The 22,055-nt window shown below is 39.8% G+C and overlaps 1 protein-coding gene across 3 annotated transcripts in view; it reads left to right on the forward strand.

Moving 5' to 3' along the window:
* Window positions 1–5,529: 5,529 nt before the first annotated feature.
* LOC124257220 (neurogenic locus notch homolog protein 1-like) overlaps window positions 5,530–22,055 on the forward strand; it is a 204,799-nt gene continuing 188,273 nt past the window's right edge. For 2 of the 3 annotated variants that reach the window (XM_046691237.1, XM_046691239.1), the window contains exons 1-5: window positions 5,530–5,615; window positions 6,904–7,041; window positions 7,472–7,591; window positions 20,337–20,381; window positions 20,996–21,111. In XM_046691237.1, coding sequence (XP_046547193.1) covers window positions 5,582–5,615; window positions 6,904–7,041; window positions 7,472–7,591; window positions 20,337–20,381; window positions 20,996–21,111 — 453 coding nt within the window. In that variant the 5' untranslated portion in view covers window positions 5,530–5,581. Of the gene's footprint in view, window positions 5,616–6,903; window positions 7,042–7,471; window positions 7,592–9,846; window positions 9,982–10,161; window positions 10,285–20,336; window positions 20,382–20,995; window positions 21,112–22,055 lie in introns of all 3 variants that reach the window. The other variant, XM_046691238.1, reaches the window with a different exon arrangement.

The raw sequence follows: 22,055 nt of genomic DNA on the forward strand, positions 1-22,055 counted from the left end.
TGCACGTTGCTGTACCTGCAACTTGGTGTTTGCTCGTATTCATGTGGCCATCATCTGGTCATATACCAACGGATTCGTGGGTTCTTTTAAGTGCACAGGGATTTGTACTGTACGCTAGGGGTTGTGACAACACTGAAAGAGTCTGCACACAAAGTTGAGTCCGAGGTTTTTACACCTGGTCACAGGTGGGCTCGATCCCGACACCTCAAGCTCGCTGGATCACTAGCATGGCACCTTAGCCAGCTCGCCCACCGCGCCCGGTGTTGACAGGGCTTTCATCTGTTGAGATATCATTATTTCAAGTTATTAAATTGCAGGTACATTACTTTTGCTTTACCGTTTCCTCTCATGAGAAAAGGTAATGTTAGGTTTGTTGCTGTTTACTATAGAAACAATACGAAATTAATAAATAGCATGACTCTTATTATGTTTATAAGAGGCTATTTTATCAGGAAATTAGAATCAAAGTACCGTCAAAATATTCAAAATTTCGATAAGCGTTTACAAATCATTGCAAAAACGAGAAATGACAAAAATATGCTACCAAAATGACCCCACATGGCTATCTTAGTACACCAACCATCCGTAGAATATGATAGCACTGAACATTTTTTTATATAGCCCCTTGGATCTTTTGACCTTTGAATTGTGTTTTCATTTTAATGAAAATCGTTATGTTTTTAACTGAACTATTGGTATTGTAAAAACTTTTCTGATGTGCAGTTATTTGCGATACCATGTGCACATTATTCCTTAACGCAACTAACTTTCTCCATGTGAAACTAGAGTGTGTACAGTAAGGCAATAATTTACAGACAACAACGTTTGACAGATAACTCCAGTTTTGAGGAGTCTTGGGAGATGAGAGGTGTCGGACGTGAATGTTTTATTACCATTTGTGGATTACCATGTGCACGGATAATCCCATCGTATTATCAAACTGAGGCCTATAACATTTGTTTTACGGCAATAATTCTTTAATCGATGAGGGTTTTGGGAATAGTTCAGCTGAAGTGCACCTCAATGCCTCCCTGGCTTGACACTTGATTTCGTAGGATGTGTCAGCACCATGCACATGTTTTGTGTCACGTACGCCATGTGGCAGTTAACGTGAACCAGGTGTATTGTTGACACATGCTTCTTTTATAATTCATAACCATAGTTTAAAACTACAGTTTATTATCATAATAGTGGCTGAGTTTTCGTATAATAATTAAAATGCACCGGAGAGACGGGTCTGCGTCGTTCGTAGTGTGGAAACACGAAGCAATGGAAACGCTGGAGCAATGGAGCATTGTGTTATTCTGTGCAGTCGTTTTCCAAGGGGAAATGGACTACCACTGGTATCATTCCTGATATTTGATGAATAATTACAATGCTTTGTACTTTCCATAGGGTTGCGGGTTCCAATAAACCCTTTCATTTTACCGTCACAGAGGTGATAAATAAAGCAAATGTCACCGAAGCACGAGACCGGTATTATTGAAATTTTTCCACATATAATATTCTCAAACAACGATGCACAGATGTTATCAATGATAAAGTCCAGCATTTCAGATGAGTCCCCGTTATGGTTTATCGTACATTGGAATAAATGCACGAATAGATTCACTCCTTTTACCAGGTAAGGTTTCTGTCAATGAATCTGTTTTGAGGAAACATTGGTAAGACTCATCCTCAAACATTGTGTTGATATTCTTAATAAAAGTTCATTGACACCAGTTCACATGGAGCCCAGGTACTTGTTTCCGGTCTTACACATTCTATTAGGAGGAGATAAACATGTCCTCTGTGGAATAGGGGTTTTGAAAGAAGCTGCGGCTGAGTGGGTTAGATCGCTGACTTAGTGTGCTGGCGATTAGGGGCCTGATTAGATTTTTTTTCTGAGAAAGTCTTATAGCAAATACATGTGTAGCAAATGCTACATTTTAACTCTTATTAAATGGCATTGTGTATTCATCTTGATTTATCAATATGTATGCCCTTCTTGTGGATGTAATGAAGTCAGCAAACTGCTACTCTCATTAAAACCAACTAACTTACGCAATTTCATTACCCCAGAATGATCAGCTGTATTGTAAACGACCCGTGAAGGTCCTGGTTAGAATGAACCTTCAGTAACCCATGCTTGTTATAAGAGGCGACTAACAGGATCGGGTGGTCAGGCTCGCTGACTGGGTTGACACAAGTCATCGCTTCCCAATTGCGCAGATCGATGTTCATGCTGTTGATCCCTGGAATGTCTGGTGAAGATCCGATTATTTACAGACCGCCGCCATATAGCTGGAATATTGCTCAGTGCGGCGTAAAACTCAACTCACTCACTCATTGTATAGTAAACACTGCATTGGATACATATTTGACACAATCATTTTAAGTGAGTGAGTGAGTGAATGAGTGTTTGAGTTTAGTTTTACGCCGCACTCAGCAATATTCCAGCTCGTATATGGCGGCAGTCTGTGTGGACCACACAATGCAGTGATCAACAAGGAGCATCGATCTACGCAAATGATATACGATGACATGTGTCAACCAAGTCAGCGAACCTGCCGTCCGAGGCCGTTAGTCACCTCTGGCAATATTTTGAAATATTAGACTTTGTTATACATGTATATATAATGACAAGCTTGGCGCTGAAAAAGAACTTACCTCAATAAATATCAGGTTAACAATTATTGAAATGCTCCTTACATAAATTTTTTTATTAAAAACACAACCCCAAGATGATTCGGCTGTTTCCCAGCTGTTAATTGATACAGCGTGTACCAATTCTTCAGAGCAGCTATAAGCGAGAGTATGTGCTTGATAAACATGAATATGAAGCAGATCTCAAGATCGAGAATGTTTGTTTAATGGCAGCGAACCATAGGTATGTATGGCAAGACTTCTTCAACTTTAATGTAATATACTCTCCCGAAAAAGAAACGCATATAGGAATTTCAACTGTACTTTTATGTTTATTTTGAATCATCTTGTAGGCTTTATGAGTCAATGAAATATAGCGAAATTGCACACTGGGAATGCAGACTTATCCGTCTTTGGAACCAACTCGAGGAAAGTCAGTTTGAGTGTCACATGGAGACGTGTGTTGGCGCTGGAGTCAATACCCCGCGTGACCACCGTGGGCATCCAGAAATGCACGGCATCGCCTCGGCATCGAACGAATAAGTCTCAGAATCTTGTGTTGGCCAATTGCAGCCCACTCTGCCTGTAGTGCCTGTGCGAGTTGCTGAAGTGTCTGGGGCTGAGGGTTACGGCGTCGCACCCGTCTGTCCAGGGCATCCCACAGATGTTCGATCGGGTTTAAGTCCTGTGATCTTGAGGGCCAGGGGAGCACATTGATGTTGTGGTTCTGGACGAAGTCTCTAGTGTGACGTGCTGTGTGGGGCCTGGCATTGTTCTGTTGAAACAACTCCCTCTGGCGATCAATGATTGGAAGGAGGTGTAGGCGTAGGATTTCGTCACAGTAACGTTGAGCTGTCAGGTTGCCCTGGATCATCACCAAATCACTTCTTCTACGGCAGGTGATCGCTTCCCACATCATAACAGTGCCCCGGCCGAATCTGTCCACCTGGGGAACGCAAGCGTCGGCGAAACGTTCACGTCGACGTCTGTACACCCGCATTCTTCCATCGCGTCGTTCCAATAGAAATCGTGATTCATCACTGAACCAGATTCAACGCCAATTCGGTAGGTTCCAGACCTGAACGTTGGTGCACAACTGAACTCGATGTCGACGATGTTGTTGAAGCACAGGGACAAAATAAGGTCTTCTGGCACGTAAACCAGCCTCTCTCTCAACCTGTTCCTGACGGTCTGTGCAGAAAGCCTCCTCAATCTGGGTATTTGTCGAGCGGTACTGGTCGCCGTAGCTGTTCGATGACGCAGGTGATGTACCCGGATGTAGCGATCCTGCGCCGCAGTGGTTGCTCGAGGTCGCCCACTACGAGGAGCATCTGCTACCGAATTCTGCCCGCGATATATCTCCCACAGCCGTGAAATGGTGCTTTGGTGAACATTCATGCGTCGGGCAACTGCACGTTGAGACTGGCCAGCTTCAAGCAAACCAATGGCGATATGACGGTTGGCTTCACTTAGACGTGGCATTTTGCGTTCGTCAACAATATTCCAAATACAGTGAATAATCAACAGACAGCGATCAACCTTTTACACCCATCATTGAGACTCTCTGATCCCCAACTTTCACGTGCATTGCATGTGAATTGTGTATTCTGTGACAGTACACGCCGAAATTGAAAATCGTGCTGTTAAATACGGGTATTTTACGGATGGTGCGTTTTGTTGTGATGTTTCAAAACATAAACACCATAGGACTCATAAACAGAGCAAAACCTTTTGTTTTCATTCATTGCTACATGACATTGCTATTTTCATGATGCGTTTCTTTTTGGGGAGAGTATATATATATATATATATTTGTGTGTTTCACTTGTTTTTTTAATGTATATTTGTTTACTCATGTCATGACTTGACTCAACTGACAAATGACATCTTCACGCCTCATTTAATCATTGATGTTATCTATTGCTGATAAGCTCTGCAAGAAATTAGCAAGGAAGTGTGCTGGAGCAGACACGGATAAAGTTGATAGTTGATGTTATCCCTTCATACTTTTATTGCAAATATAATTATGGGCAAAAGTATATATCACAACTTTATGGATATGTTATCAATGTATACTCTCCAGGTAACTAATGGTATATTTACAGGTATGTAGGATAGGAAACGGTGGGATTATGTCGATTCGTACATAACATCATTTAGAAATGTGTTCCTGTCAGCAAACAAATACAAGCGATAGAAATATTCCAAAATGATATTATCTAATCATACAATAATACCAATACGTCATATTTGACCCTGATATGTGAACCTGTAGCCAGTCTAACCATATAACATCTGTAAATCACTGCACATTTCATTTACAATTAAGTCTTATATATACGTCAGGCCATGTCGGTTCTAGAGGGATTACTTGCAGTTAAATAGGAGCCTCCATACCCTTTCCAACCACTATAGGAATCTCTGCCAAAATGTATCTTGTCAAAACTTGGTTATTTCATCTTTTAACGATCCTTGGTCATTGATACCTGAAGCGTAATTGAAAAGACTACATGTTACCAAAATAACAGCTCAGGGACTACACCAGTCGTGTCAATTTAAGAGATCCTTTGTACCACAATGAAACAATATCTAAGTATACGCTTTTGTTTTGGAATACATAGTATGGTTAATTTGATAACAAAGTGTATCTAGACTGGAAGGATTAATATCACGATCATGGTTGTAAATGGCTACATTCAAATTTAGTTAGATATGGAGTTCACATCGCTATATGTAGATGTAATATATTAGAATATCCCTCCACCCTCTTGACAGAAGCTCATGTATATGGATGATGTATAACCAATCATCAGTTGTGAGCTTGTGGTCACGTGATAGTACCACGTGACGACCTTCCCATGTGGCTATGACTCACTTCATGTGTATATATACGACTTCAGTATGATTCAAGCCCATAGTTCATCGCATTGGGACTGAACTATAAACACTTGCAAGGATGAAGGTCTTTGGGCAGTATTGGTTCCTTCAGGGTAAACTTGATGGTTTTTGCTTGTGCTAAATACAATAAGTTCTCTTTATGTGGATTAAATAACGCTTGTGAGGATGTGTTACAATATATCATATCAGTAAACATAGTGTCCTTGCATGGTAGCTGTATGTATGAATAATATCCAATGTTTATGCAATGTATAACTGTTGATACTGAGTTTTGTTTATCAAAATGTGACTTTTAGAATATAATGATTAAAAACAGTCTGATCAGGAAACACATTCAACACGTGTCTGTAACGAAAGTATCGCTCGACATTAGTGTATGTAAATCGTTTACAATTCGCAACATCCTAAGGTTATATTGTCCTGTAACCCTTTTGAAATACCAAAGAGACTCGATTTGACAACCTCGTGGAGATTCAGATATGAAGTATCGCATGCCTCCCACTTGACACACCAGTGAACGTTACTTAAGAAATACCGTTCGCTCTACAACCATGTATAGTGTAATAAAGCACACTTTCGCCCTGAACTATTATAACGTTAAAGCGGCCGAGTCCTTTAACGTTATAATAATTCAGGGCGAAAGTGTGCTTTATTACACTATACATGGTTGTAGAGTAAACTGTATTTCTTTTCTAAGATGCCAAATGTAATACTTTCTAAGGATAATTACGATTAATCTAAGGCAGAAAACAAACGACGGTGTCGGTGACCTAACTGACGCGCTGTTCTATTGACGTGTCTGCCCCCTACGTTAAGACGAACGTTACCAGAAAAACAAATGATGACGGTTTACGTTCGGGTTAAATATCTTTTCTAAATTATTTTAATTTCTGTGATTGACGTAAACCATATGGGGCAATATGAACGTCGCATTTCTACTACCAACGTAAGTATAGATCAGTACAACCAGATGAAGCTGACTAGTCCAGGCACATTCAAAGATTGCATTGTTGGAATGTAAACATTGCTAATGTTACCGTGTCACTGTAAAATTGTGAGTCGAACTGAGGCATTTTATCCATCGGAAAACATGTTTCCACCAGTGATGTTATCTGAGTGAAGTAACTGTAAACAAAGAAACGGGATGAAACGGAGTAGTTTACAGTAGGAGGCTGTACGAGGCAATGACAACTGACATGCATCGTGGCGTCGGTTACATTGTGACGTAATGCAAAAGTGTTCGATTACGAGGTGGCAGACTAGAATGGCGCAGTGACGCCAATACATTGTGACGTAATGCAAAAAGTGCACATTATCGTCTGATAAAGTACTGTCGGCACCTTTGATCTTTCACCGAAACATCTTAGAAATCTGTTCCAGGACTTGTTACTGCGTGTATGCTGGTTGGAATATCAACTGCTTGTAAAGATAACAATGACTGCACACCCAATAACGGTGTTTGCACTGAGGGGAAGTGTGTATGCACACCAGACTTTGCTGGCCCTGCTTGTGCTTCAGGTAAATACAGTGATATATTTCTTACTGCATGTTTACACTTGGCGTTAAGGCTGGTCTGGACTGTATTAACGTGTATCTATCAAATTGTGACATATGGTACAGGTCAAAATAGTAATTGGAGCAGGCTATAATGTTTGTTATTGGCATTTGCTTTCATCTGTGATAAATTGTGTCGACGAAAGATATAGATACCTCTGTCTGTACCAACAATTGCCCCGTGAATGTCATTTTGCCCTTAGCCTGTAAATTGCATTAGGGATAAAGTTCAGAAAACAAAACTATATATGAATAAATTGGGTGAAAAGTCCTGAAACAGTTTATGCTGCTAATACTATCTAGAGAACATAATAAGTGAAGGCGAGACTGCTATTGTGTATATTTAAGCATCATGCATGTCTGACAAGTAATATCTAACGTGCCTTCTTTGCAGACAACCCGTGCAAAGGTGAAACATGTAGCGACCACGGAACATGTGAGCCAAGTGAAGATGACACTCCAGTAATTGTCTGCACATGTGATACCGGCTACACTGGAACCAAGTGTGAAACTGGTAACCTTGCAGACCACATTTTTTAACATGAAGTAAAGCAGACAGCTCCATAAAATATCCTATCTGACACCTTGCGTGCACAAAGTTGGCTTCCTTATATCTGATAAACCTACCCTGAGATGGCATTCTGATTGGTTGCTTAGACCTAGTGTCCATGCAGTTAGCAAAAAGTCCCCCATGGTCCCTACCATGGGGATCTACCTTCAGTTGTTGGCAATCTATAGGCTGTTTTTATACTGTCTTTGAAAAGTTTAAATTGTTAAATTTGATTACTAGCTTTAAACATTATATCGGTGATAATCTAGTTGTTTTACTGTCCTTCATTGACAGGGTTTTATAATTTACCTTTAATTATTATACATGTAATTCTATAACTTGATTTAGTCACGATATGGCTGAAATAATGCCGATGTGACTAAAAATCATAACTCCCTTACTCACTCATGAGCATAGATCTACGCAACTGGGATACGATGACATGTGTCCACCAAGACAGCGAGCCTGACAACCCGATCCCGTCAGTTGCCTGTCAACATTATCAACATTATCAAGCGTTGGTAAGCTCTGCAAATGTCTGAAGACGATGGTGACCTTTACAGACGCGTCGATCAAGTTCGTCCCATAGATGCTCGATCGAGTTCAGATACGGCGATTTGGATGGCCAGGGAAGTACATTGACGTTTGCATTAGCGAGATAGGCACCTGTTACACGAGCTGTGGAGGGTCGAGCGTTGTCGTGTTGAAACAGCTCCCTCTGGCAGTAAAAAAGTGGGGAGGTCGCAGGATTTGGTCGATGTAGCGATTTGCTGTAAGATTGCCGTGAACCACCACTAGCTCTGATCTAGCAGTATAAGACATATTTCACCACACCATGACGCTACCAGATCTGTCCACCTGTCAAACACAGTTCGGCGCAAAACGTTCGTGTCAACGTCGATAGACACGTTGTCTCCTATCCCATCGTTTCAGGAGGAAACGCAATTCATGTCTGAACCCAACGCGTCGCCAGTTTCCTAGGTTCCATGCCTTTACCCTGTTGCACCATTGGATACGTCGTTGTCGGTGTAGTCGTGTCAGGACAGGTCCACCTTTTGATTGATTCCCAGTTGTCTCTTCTGATGGTTTGGTCGGAAATTCTTGGAAGACCAGGCACCTGTCCTGCAGTGTCCGTTGCTGTAGCAAATCGGTGACGCAGGTGAAACACCTGGATGAATCGGTACTGAGAAGAGTGATAACTCTTGGTCTTCCACTTCTGGGACGAGCTTGGGTCGAAAGGAAGCGGGTATATAAATGTCTTAATCAAGATAAGATCTTGTGGTGCACGCTGAAGTGTCTTGCAACGGCAGACTTGGTCACCCCTGCTTCCAAACGTCTAGTCGCTATATTTCGGTCAGCAGCATTTAATCTTGGCATTTTTTACGTTCTAAATTTCGTCGATTTCTCTGCACATGTTTACGACTGACTGTTCATTTTGGGATGCATTTGCGCGCAATACACTACAAACCACCTCATGATTATCGGGATTCAAACAGAAATTGTCTTAATGACGATTGCTGTCTCAATATATAGAAATGAACTGTGTTTGTTTTGTTTTTATTTCTGTCAAGTGTAGCCTTACCATTGACTTTGAAGTTCAAAGCATGGTTTCAGTGACAGTCGGACCTATTACACTTGTTCACTACAGTCATTAATTAATTAGTAAGTGAAAGTCTTTATGTTAGTGTGGAATTATACAGAGATAAGGGTAAGGTTTACGCCCTTGGAAATGCCAGAAAATCGGTTGCTGATAGAAATGTAGAGAATGTCGTGTTCGAGGGTAATTGTGACACTAATTTGCGTCATTATGCTTCTAATCTGCAGTCAGTCAAGCACTTTCTTCCGTTTTAAAAATAGAAGGTAGATTAAGTATGTTTAAGAAAAAGTAGAGCTCGTTACATAAGGAAAACAACAACAAAAATTAAGAATATTACGTACTGTGAATCGGAGACGCAAATGGGTGCATTGTGTATAGTTTGACGTTCAGTTACATACCGTGGTTACATATTCCTTCACACTGTCTGACAATTACATTTGGTTTATCAAGCCTAATGTTGCTGGGATGTAACAGTGAGACTGTATTTTGGTTCACAACTATGCAAGCGTATATTCATGCATGCTTGAATGCACTGAACACACACCTGTTGAGGAATAATACAGAACTACAATATTATGTTTAAAACACTCATATATATTTATGTTGTCGATTACGTTTCTAGATATCGACGAATGTGCAGAAACTGGGGATGACGCTCACGACTGCGATAAGAATGCTGAGTGCGAAAACACGCCCCCAGGTTCCTACACCTGTACCTGTAATGACGGCTTTGTTGGTGATGGAAAGACTTGTACCGGTGAATATGATGTTAAGATAATTGTTTTAGTGTCACAGGAATTGACAATTGCAATGGATCTCCCTCATATTTCATATTGTGGTGCCTAAATAAACTATTTAATTTATGACATGACATAATTAATGGCCGAAGGAAAGTGAAAATAGGACAACTGTTTACCTGTGCTCATTATTGTTTTAGCCACAGTTTGTACAGCGGATGGCGACGAATGTTTAAATGGCGGTACCTGTGATATTCCGTCGGGAGGTACAGGTGGTACATGCTCCTGTCAAAGCGGATACGAGGGTCCAGTCTGTGCAGATGGTAGGTACACCCGTGCAATGTGGTTATCTCACATTAATCATTGTGAATGTGTCCACGTCACTACATGTGGTTTCCAGATATTGGCTGTTTCTTTCTGTGCCTATGACTGGACGCGATATTTACTTGAAGACGTTCGTATTACCGTTATTTAGTTTTTAAGTCCTAATTAATAACAAAATTGACTGACAGTCAGGTTGTTGCGATAATGTTCCAGCATAAACTGCAGGGTTGTCGATTTATCAGCGTTATAATAGTGGGCAGACATCCTAAGACGTCCGGAGAAAAATATGCATCGCAGCAGACAAGCGTTTGTTCTTCTAATTGCTCCTTGATATAGAATGACAACAGATTTGGACGGACCGTACCTCCCCACCCTGAACAAAGAAGCATTAGTTTCCAAAATTTTGCATCTTAGGAAACGAACGTGTGATCTAAAATGATCTGTCTGGAATTAAATGAACTCGATCGGGTTCACATCGGCACCTGTTACACGAGCTATGTCGAGCGTTGTGTTGAAACAGCTCCCGCTGGTGGTTTACAAGTAGGAGGACTCGATTTCCAGGATTTGGTCGAAGGAAATAGCGATTTGCCTTTAAGATTGCCTTGAACCACCACTAGCTCTGATCTACCTGACACAGTATGTAGGTCATGGCTCCCCGCACCATGACGCTCTCTCCACCAAATTTGTCCACGTGTTGAACGCAGTTCGGCGCAGTTTCAACGTCGACATTCGTCACCACTTGCCCCTTTCCGTAACCGCCAAGAAGACTCGTTGTGTGCAAAAATACGACAAACCAATCAAAATGCGCGTAATGACTGCGGTGCTTTGATCAAAATAATCCCAGTACTTAAATCGGTTATGGCATTTAAAAAATCATGATAAATATATATCGTTATATTGAAAGTATAAAAAACGTAGCTAACATAACTTTAGTAAGGATAATGCCATGGACAGCGAGAGATTCAAATACACGCACATGCGTTTGTTGACATAACGGCTCTCTTGGGTCGAATTGAATGTATTTCTGACGATCTTGCGCTGTTTTGGAGAATGTAAGTGCGTGTTTTAGGAAATGTGATTATTAATCGCTGCGAGTTTCAAAACAATAAGATGCGTGAAGATCCGGGTTAGAATATTTATCTTCAGTAACCCATGCTTGTTGTAAGAGGCGACAGGCGTCAGGCTCGCTCACTTGGTTGACATATGTCATCGGTTCGCAATTGCGCAGATCGATGCCCGTGCTGTTGATCAATGGATTGTCTGGTCCAGACTCGATTTTTTACAGATCGCCGCCAAATAGCTGGAATATTGCTGAGTGCGGCGTAAAACTAAACTCACTCACTCACTCACTCAAAACAAAAACGTTATATATTTATGTAACTAACCAACTTGAATCTTTAACATTGGGTTTATATTACACATCTCGGAATATTTTAGTCTGACTTTTGGGGGTTCATTCATACTTTATTCAGCGAATTCATTTAACGTTCCACAAGGGGCATGGCAGCAAGGTTACACGAATGTTCAGTTTGATAAATTTTTAAAGTCATTTATCTTGAGTATCTTCTTGGGGATTTAATATAAGTGATTTCTTTTACATTTTATTTGCATATTCAATAAAACAATTCCCATTTGTGATTATAAAAATCTATTTAGAAATATAATTGGAAATAAACGGTCCTTCATCATTTCCATGTCTAAGTTAAAGCTCAGTCCCTATTTGTAACAAAAGTGTAATGTTCCAGCATTATCTGCAGAGTTGTCGATTTGTTGGCATATAACTGATGGGCATCGCGACAGACAAGCGTTTGTTTCCGCTAATTTCTCTTTGATATAGAATGGACTGACCACACTAAACGAGGAGGCAGTATTTTCAAAATTATGCATCTTAGGAAACGAACGTGTGATCTAAAATGAATTTTCTGAAAATAAATGAAATATCCAGCCGCTGCAAGTGGACATATTACGTCGGTCTTGAAAACAAATGAGAATTTAAATGACTATGCTCATATGTTACACAGATGTGTAGATGTGATTATCGGAAGTTGTACCTAACTGTGTCATAGTGGATTAGCCGATATCATGGAATGGTCAGAGCAATGGTCACCCGTATCCATAAGTCCCCACTTGGCGTTGTGAGGCGAGGACGTTCTGTACGCAATTTATTGTTCGGAAAACGTCTCAACAGGATTTCACATTGATCACATGAGCTTCCTGTGCAGTTTAGCAATATCGGCAAGTTTAACTAGCTATTGGAACAAAAGGACACTGTACTTCCACTTTCTTTTGAAGTTATGATGTTATACCAATGATGATTGTTGAACGTTGGCTCACCGATTTTAAAAAGGCGATTTTCTTCACGTTGTGATATTCTTTGAAAATGCCAGGTTAATTTCTGGCATTCCGGCCATGAATCCCGATAGCCTAGATCCTCTCAGCCCTATGTCACGTTTGCATGGTATGTATATACACGTGAAAAGATTTCGGCAGCTGAATTTTGTTTATGCAATATCCCTCCAATTCGAAGTGCATTCAGTTACCATTGCAAACAACTCACATTTCATCACAATACATTATGGTCATTATAATCGTTTATGATTTTAATGATTTATTGTTGTCAGTGTCACTGACAGTTTTCTGATGGCACGTGTATAAGACTGATATGAATGTACTTTCTTTCAGCCTCTGGTGCTGCTAAGATATCGGTACAGATCCTGCTGATCACTGTTGTTGCTGTTCTCACACAGCTGAGCCTCAACTGAATACAACCGGACCGGAACAAGACAATGCTGTTTGTTAGATGTGTTTGAGTTGCTTACGAGACTTTATGGAAGTATATACTATACTGCGTTTGATTTTGTAATTTGATTGATTGTGTTTACAAGACGCGCACTAAATTCCATTTCTGTCATAGTAGTTGGGGGTACTGATGACTTTTATGAATTGTCTTATTTATCCAGGTCATGAATACAAGAGTATGAACAGATGAACATGAGCACCAATGTAAAAAAACGGTCCCCACTATCACTCTAGAAGGAACCATGCGTCATTTGGACATGCATTTGAGTGATTATTTCATGAATTCACCAGCCTCATGAATATGTAATTACCTCACTGCAGATAAGAAGACAAAATTCTCCCCTGGTGACCTTTAGGCCATTGATGACATGTTACTGATGACGTGGACCTGTCCCCCAGTGATCACTGACACAGTGTAAATGTTATCTACTTTTTATCTACAGTGACAGTCAGCGATTGTTACCTTCCAACCAAATGTGTGTTATCCGATTATGTTGTATAATAGAATAAATAGTTTAGAAACCGTTGTAATAAATACATGCTTACAAATGCATCTGTCACCTTGTTTATTGGATTTAATTTCACAAAGTATTGGAAAATGATCTGGATGGATCAATGGATCTGGTCACAATTATTATTAGAAATGCTCACTGTCTGATAATAGTTTCTTAGATGATAGCATGATCTTATTTCGGGATATCAGCCTTTGTCTTTGGTCAAAATGGATCAGCTGGTCAGCCTTGATTGTATGTGTCATAGTACGAGAAATATGTTGCTCATGTCAATCACATGTTTGTCTAATCAACACTGTATAATTTCCGCTGTGATATATTACTTTGAATAGTGCTGAATGTGGAGACAACAAGGCATCATTAATTGAAGACAACTTGTTATTCAAACAATGGTACTTCCCTTCGAAGTGACATGCACCGTCACACGCGAAAAGGAAAGATGTTTCAGATTTCTGCATCAGAATGAGATTCCCGTAGAAATACAATATTGCTCACGTAGCCACGAAATTGACGGTGAGTTATTCCTCATTACTTCGTGATGATACCCGGTTGACTGGGTCTGACAGTCGTTTCTCATGTAACGGAACGACCACTGATCAAGGGGAAGGAATCCAGTTTGTAAGCTCTGTACAATACAACAGGCAGGGATTGGAGAATCTAACTACAACAAAGGTTCATCACTTACCCTGTTGTTATAAACACTGTTACACATAGTCGTAAAAAGACCTCAATGAGGATGTAAAAAAATAACGTTTCTTGATGGTGACTTCTGTTTCTAATCTCTTCAGCATAATAACCCATAATGACCTTTTTGTCACTGTATAGAATGGGTAGTGGGGCTAATGGTTTGTCTTGGGATGTCCTTTAACTATTCATAATAGCGTTGCCCTCTATTCATCACTCTACTGTGAATGAAGAATGTTACTAATGTGAATGCACAGCATTCTCAGCACCATATTTCCAAGAGTCGAAAGTTTATAAGTAATCTAAGACATATTTGAACAGTTCAAATGTTCCAGCTACATTTTACGCTACTTTACAATTGACATTAAAAATAGGTTTGTTGAACTAATGGAAAATACTATTGTAGTTTTAATTTTTACGTTGTGAATAAGAAAATGTTTAATTTGCATAGCGTTCTTTAATGAATCCAAATGTTGACCTGGAAAACGAATCGGTAAAATTTCCTGCCAATGACGTACGTATTCACACTGGTTCCACCTGTAACAAAGTAGCATTTGGCTGCCCAAGTAGCACTTAGCTGCCCAAGTGGCATTTAGCTGCCCAAGTAGCATTTAGCTGCCCAAGTAGCATTTAGCTGCCCAAGTCTGATATCTGTTCATCTGTGAATAGTTCAATATTGAACCTCAAATGATTCTGTAGGTTGTGTCAATACTACTGTTTAACTGTAGTGGAGACCTTATAAAAAACAAATATGTTAAATCAATCAATTGATTTGCCTTTGTAACTAAAGTGCTTTTCGAGCTATGTGAGTTTATGAAATGATATTTTGGTAAATTCCATAGCAGCGATTCATCATCTAATGGATTTTCCCCAAGTGATAAATGGATCGATATCACACAGCAGAGTCTCATGGTTGAGAACAAATGTGCTTTTTAATACGAAATGACTGTCGAGCGAATTTTTTGTTAAATGAGACAAATGAAGAACCACTCGTGAAGGACACATATTGCCGCGAGATATGTCTTCGGGGCGAAGGGGTAGCCTAGCTATTAAACGTTCGCTCGTCACACTGAAGACCTGAGTTCGATTCCGCATATCGGTACAATGTATGCAACCCATTCCTAGTGTCTGCCACCGTGATGTTGCTGGATTATTGCTAAACGTGGATCAATCAGAATATATACTCTCCCAAAAAAGAAACGCATCATGAAAATAGCAATTCCAGGTAGCAATGAATTAAAGTGTGATTCATTTTACAAAAGGTTTTGCTCTGTTTATGAGTCCTATGGTGTTTATGTTTTGAAACATCACAACAAAACGCACCATCCGTAAAATACTCGTATTTAACAGCATGATTTTCAATTTCGGCGTGTACTGTCACAGAATACACAATTCACATGCAATGCACGTGAAAGTTGGGGATCAGAGAGTCTCAATGATGGGTATAAAAGGTTGATCGCTGTTTGTCGATTATTCACTGTATTTGGAATATTGTTGACGAACGCAAAATGCCAAGTCTAAGTGAAGCCAACCGTCATATCGCCACTGGTTTGCTTGAAGCTGGCCAGTCTCAACGTGCAGTTGCCCGAAGCATGAATGTTCACCAAAGCACCATTTCACGGCTCTGGGAGAGCTATCGCGGACAGAATGCGGTAGCAGATGCCCCTCGTAGTGGGCGACCTCGAGCGACCACTGTGGCGCAGGATCGCTTCATCTGGGTACATCACCTACGTCATCGAACAGCTACGGCGACCAGTACCGCTCGACAAATACCCAGATTGAGGAGGCTTTCTGCACAGACCGTCAGGAACAGGTTGAGAGAGGCTGGTTTACGTGCCAGAAGACCTTATTTTGGCCCTGTGCTTCGACAACAGCATCGTCGACATCGAGTTCAATGGTGCACCAACGTTCAGGTCTGGAACCTACCGAATTGGCGTTGAATCTGGTTCAGTGATGAATCACGATTTCTATTGGAACGACGCTGTGGAATAACGGGGGTGTCGAGACGTCGACGTATACGTTTCGCTGACGCTTGCGTTCCCCAGGTGGACAGATTCGGCCGGGGAAGTGTTATGATGTGGGGAGCGATCACCTGCCGTAGGAGAAGTGATTTGGTGATGATCCAGGGCAACCTGACAGCTCAACGGTACTGTGACGAAATCCTACGCCTGCACCTCCTTCCAATCATTGATCGCCAGAGGGAGTTGTTTCAACGGACAATGCCAGACCCCACACAGCACGTCACACTAGAGACTTCGTCCAGAACCACAACATCAATGTGCTCCCCTGGCCCTCAAGATCACAGGACTTAAACCCGATCGAACATCTGTGGGATGCCCTGGACAGACGGGTGCGACGCCATAACCCTCAGCCCCAGACACTTCAGCAACTCGCACATGCACTACAGGCAGAGTGGGCTGCGATTGGCCAACACGAGATTCTGAGATATTCGTTCGATGCCGTCGCGGTTCGATGCCAGGCAGTTCTGGATGCCCACGGTGGTCACACGAGGTGTTGACTTCAGCGCCACCACACGTTTCCATGTGACACTCAAACTGACTTTCCTCGAGTTGGTGCCAAAGACAGATAAGTCTGCATTCCCAGTGTGCAATTTCGCTATATTTCATTGACTCATAATAAAAATTGACTCAAAATAAACATAAAAATACAGTTGAAATTAGTAAAAAAATATAGTTTCTGCCAAATACGTATTCAAGAATATGAACATTGTTTTGGAAACTGCTGTAGTACAACAATTAAGGCGAGATATTTACACAGGAAGGCATTTTCTTATCCTATTTGAAGGACAACATATTGGGGCACCTGACAACGACTTGCAAGCCAATTGTGTTTTTTCATATGCGACTCGTTCACACTTTCGATGCAGATAGTTGATAATTTACAAACAAATTCGAATTAATAAGCATCATGAATTTAAAGTTCCAATCGGTTACACCTGATGATGTCATTTTGCGACGATATCTAAATTGCAAATAGATATTATTGAGATGTTAGTGTTATGATATTAGGATCTTATGTATATGAAAATTTGCTTTTGAGTGTTACTTTGTGCAAATTATTTATTTGTATATGTGTAAACATGGTCTCCTCGCTATGTGGCTGAAAAAATGCCGATGCGCTGTTAAATTTTAACTCACTCAACGTAGATAGAAATTAATATGTGATTAAGAAGATTATTACTAGTATTACAATATTAGTTTCAAAGAAAGTCTAGTCAGGATACGGTCCAAAGAATGCTCCATCTAATCAAGTAAACTTGTCTACCTTGCACTGTTCATACCATCAACTTACTCTTCTTGAGCAGATGGGCATTTCAGACGAAAGGTATGGTATAACAGGTATCTGCTTGTCTCGTGTTACCAGGACGAATTGTAACAAATGTAAATGAAAGATAAAAAATCGTTTCCATAGTTACTCATACGAAATGTATGGCAAGAGCAGAGGAGATTGTAAGAATCCGACTATATCGTGAGCATGTGTATGTGTCACTATCACATAACATCAATATGTTTGGACACTCCTCCTTCCAATCACAATCCATATACACCGGTACATACCATTTTGACTTCATATAAAACGACGCCTACTGCCACAGTGTTCATTGCATGCAAGTATTTTGTGTTAATATGAAGGATCAAGTATTGAAAATGGGGGGTAAGTATTCGTGTAATTACCAAGTGTGAAGTCACATTTCACACGTTTATGAATCGTTCACAAATACTTGAAGGAAGATTTTAAGGAATGTATTTGTCATTGTAATTCGTGGAAGGTAGACAAACCGCATCCATGAGAATATACGTATACATGGCTCTGACAGACATATCATTCCTAGTAGTCATCTTTGTACATTACAAAAAATATGTAATCATGCATCGTTTGTATTCCTTGAGTGTTTATAATACTTATAGGTTTGTTCACTGCCCTAAATATTGCTTGTAGTTCTACTAACCTTCAGAACACTTTTGTCCATTTTCAGCAGTTTCACAGTATTTTTATCACCACATTCTGATCCCTAGCAGAATACCGGTGTAACCACTGCATCACAAATTCTGAAAAGATCAGTTCAATGAATATAACCTACTCTCTTTTGCTTTGTGTCTGTATATTGGTATTAAGGCTTTGTTTGCTTGTGATGCAAGGCACCATTGTGCTTTTGTCCAAACTATTCTGGGTGTAATTACTAAACTTCGAAAGATATAAATTGACACTAACTTACGCTTCTGACTATGTTGATACATCTTGTTATAGTGTAACAGTGGGCAACACTTTTCATAACTTTTACCTGTTTCACATTCTTTTTTTATCAATGTTATTTTACAAAAAGGAATCAGGAATGTAATAATGTACCAACTGCTAACAAACATATTATTTACATCAGGAAACACATGTATACCCTGTCCACGGTAGCCTTCCATTATGAAAAATACGGGAATAAAAGGCATTACACAGCTGTTGACTTAAGAGACAGCCACTTGACGAGTACTGCAATATCTTGCACATGGAGTCAACCAATGACATGCCTGTGTGATATTCGGGGTCCTCTTGACGAGTACCAGAACTGTAATATCTTGCACATGGAGTCAACCAATGGCATGCCTTTGTGATTTTCGGGGTCCTCTTGACGAGTACCACAACTGTAATATCTTGCACATAGAGTCAACCAATGACACCTGTGTGATTTTCGGGGTCCTCTTGACGAGTGCCAGAACTGTAATATCTTGCACATGGAGTCAACCAATGGCATGCCTTTGGGATTTTCGGGGTTCTCTTGACGAGTACCAGAACTGTAATATCTTGCACATGGAGTCAACCAATGACATGCCTGTGTGATTTTCGGGGTCCTCTTTCACTCGAAACTTAATTATGGGACATTTACATCTTTTTTCCCGGAAGGATTGTTCCAGCCTTGGAATATTTTATTCAACATTAATGTAAATTAGAAAGTAGTTGAGATACCATTTTCTCCTCGAGTTCATCAAATAGAGCTCTCCGGGCGAACGCTCTAACCACTACACCAAGGAGGCGGTGAAGGTAGATAGAATAGAATAGGATAATACTTTAATGCCTTTTCAGGAATTCTTGTTACATCAGCAGAGCTATTGACACATCAGAGAGATACAAAACATATTTGCATAAAGTCATTGATTTAGGTATCTCCACCTTTGTTTAAGAGAGATATGGTACTTGGAATAAAGGATGTGATATAGATCACCATACTAGGAACCATAGGGAATTACATTACTTTTGCTACCTGCATGGACCCTAGCTGGATTTACACCATCCCTTCAGCCTCTGGCGATGGCAGGAAGATTCAGCCGAAATTAAAAATAACAGAAATTCTACGATTTAAAAAGTATGGTTGAGGGAAATTGACTTTGAAAGCTTTAGGATAACGTACCCTCTCAGGAGGACAATAATTTTACGATATGTTAACCCTCTTCGGGGATACAGCCACTTACAATCGCAGTTGCTAATTTATGCTACCATGTTTAAAATACAAGTTAACTGTTTACAAAATATATTATTCATAATTTATCTAACAACTCTATTTCCTTTAAAAAAATCAATTATTAAATGATGATTAACACTATAAAAAAGATCCTTGATTGTTTTGACATTAAAATATTTTTGAATTTACATTTTACATTAATGTAAAAAGAGAAAGTAGGTTTGATTCTTTAAAGTTGAGATACCATTTTCTTCTCGAGTTGATCAATGGAACTTCTTGTTTAGTACTACCTTTATCCAGTTTATGGATCCAGTTGCAAATATGATTCAGGTTGGCTTGCAACACGCATAACCTCAGATGAATCAATATTCAAATGCTTAGAGAAGTGTGCCACCCACTGTTTCAAGTTTACATTATCAGTATCTCTACCCTGCTTCAAAAATGTTCAAAAGCTGTTCGGGATCGGTCCTTTTGGCTACAAGTATTTATGTGTTGTTGCTCTCCACATTAGACTATTTAATATGCAAGAATATCACAATGTTTACACATGATAACTAAAATACTGTAACGCAGTTATATGTTACAGGGTTAATCGCGATACTGGTGATATTCAGCAGCCAGTGTATGGCAGGTAAGTGATGTACAACACCATCATGTTTTCATGTTTAGGATGTTTTTAGTTTAACTCATTTCCGGGGAAATATATGCCTATAATTTTAATTCCTAGATAGTATTTTGGAGTTGTAATATTAGTTGGGTTGGCATTGTAAATTATTTATCAATTTATTTCATTTTATTTATATTTTGTTTTCATTTATTTATTTTATTATATTTATTTATTTATTTATTTTTTTTTTTTTGGGGGGGGGGGGGCACATGGAATCTACGCGGTGTATACATTCTTAAGACACGATGTTGATGAAGCAGGCTCTAATCTATGTACTGTCAAATATTAATATCCAGGGGCTCCTTTCACGAAGCAACCTTTACTAAGGTTAACCTTAACTCCCATTCTTTAACATTGCACTAAGGTTACCTTAGTGACTTACGATCACCTTAGTGCTTTGTGAAAGGAGGCCCAGGGCAATACCATTATACCTCTAACCCGCCGTTTAGCTGGAATATTGCTGAGTGCGTTCATTTTATGTATTATCCTGTATAATCTTAGCCAATGTTACATTTTCACAGTTTATGTTGTAGTTTCAGGGATTGGATTTCATAAGTTATTATGCTTTACATTTATAGCTGACCAGGCATCCTGTGCGAAGAACCCATGTCAGAATAAAGGAGTGTGTAGCGTTAAAGACAAACTGTTGTTTGCACATGTGAAAAAGGGTACGGCGGAGGCAGATGTGAAGACAGTAGGTCCTCTCTCTTTATTTACATGGGATAGAATGCAACAACAAAACAACCATATGCTCTGAACCACAATAGGTGTATCCGTATGTGCAGCAATTGTACCCCTTTTCTTGATGTGTTTGTTTCATAACGCAAGGAAATCTGTTCAAGAAGTTTATCAATCATCTGATATCGTTTAGAAAGGGTCATTTAACCACCTTTCTTCCATTGATGTACCAACATGAAGCAGAGACGAAAGAAGTCATTGAATGTGCCTCATTTGTTTCACATCTACATCCATCATCAAGATTCAAAGTAATTTAACTTTATGTGTCATGAATGCATAATTGGCTTTGACACGGTATGGCTGAAATACTACCGATACCTAACTCACTCACTCGCTCAAAGTGGCAAACACTCTCCATATGTCTCTATGCTTAGAGGGTTGACTTCAACTTTCCACAAGTTAATTGTTTGTTTGTTTGTAAGCTATACACCAGGTTGTGAATGAATGAATGAATGAATGGTCTTCATTTCCTCCAACAACTTAGGAGAGTGACATACATTATTTACTCTTTAAAAACAACATATTTACAGAGGTATCATATAGAGAAATTGAAGTTTCACAAAGCCACATGTTTACCTGACCCATGCCAGTGTATGTATTTGTCGGCGGATAATATTCAAAGTGTTCTTTTGTTAACAGAACCTGACTGTCTCGAACATAAAGACTGCCCACGGGGGGTATTGTGTATAACGACAACGACGCCCTATACATGTAAAAACCAAAACATTCAGTTTTGAAAAGAAGTCAGTCTGCACATGGTAAATAATACTGATATCTTTTATATAGAAAGGGCGGATACTAAATGTCACTGAAAAATACTTATCACCGCATACGAAATAGAAATGGTCAAACACCTGATAACAATCAGTCTAACCGATTTTAAATTCTTTAAAGATGAGC

Source organism: Haliotis rubra, unplaced genomic scaffold (genome assembly GCF_003918875.1).
Source record: "Haliotis rubra isolate DU_JTF1 unplaced genomic scaffold, ASM391887v1 Scf652, whole genome shotgun sequence".
Classification (NCBI taxonomy): domain Eukaryota; kingdom Metazoa; phylum Mollusca; class Gastropoda; order Lepetellida; family Haliotidae; genus Haliotis; species Haliotis rubra.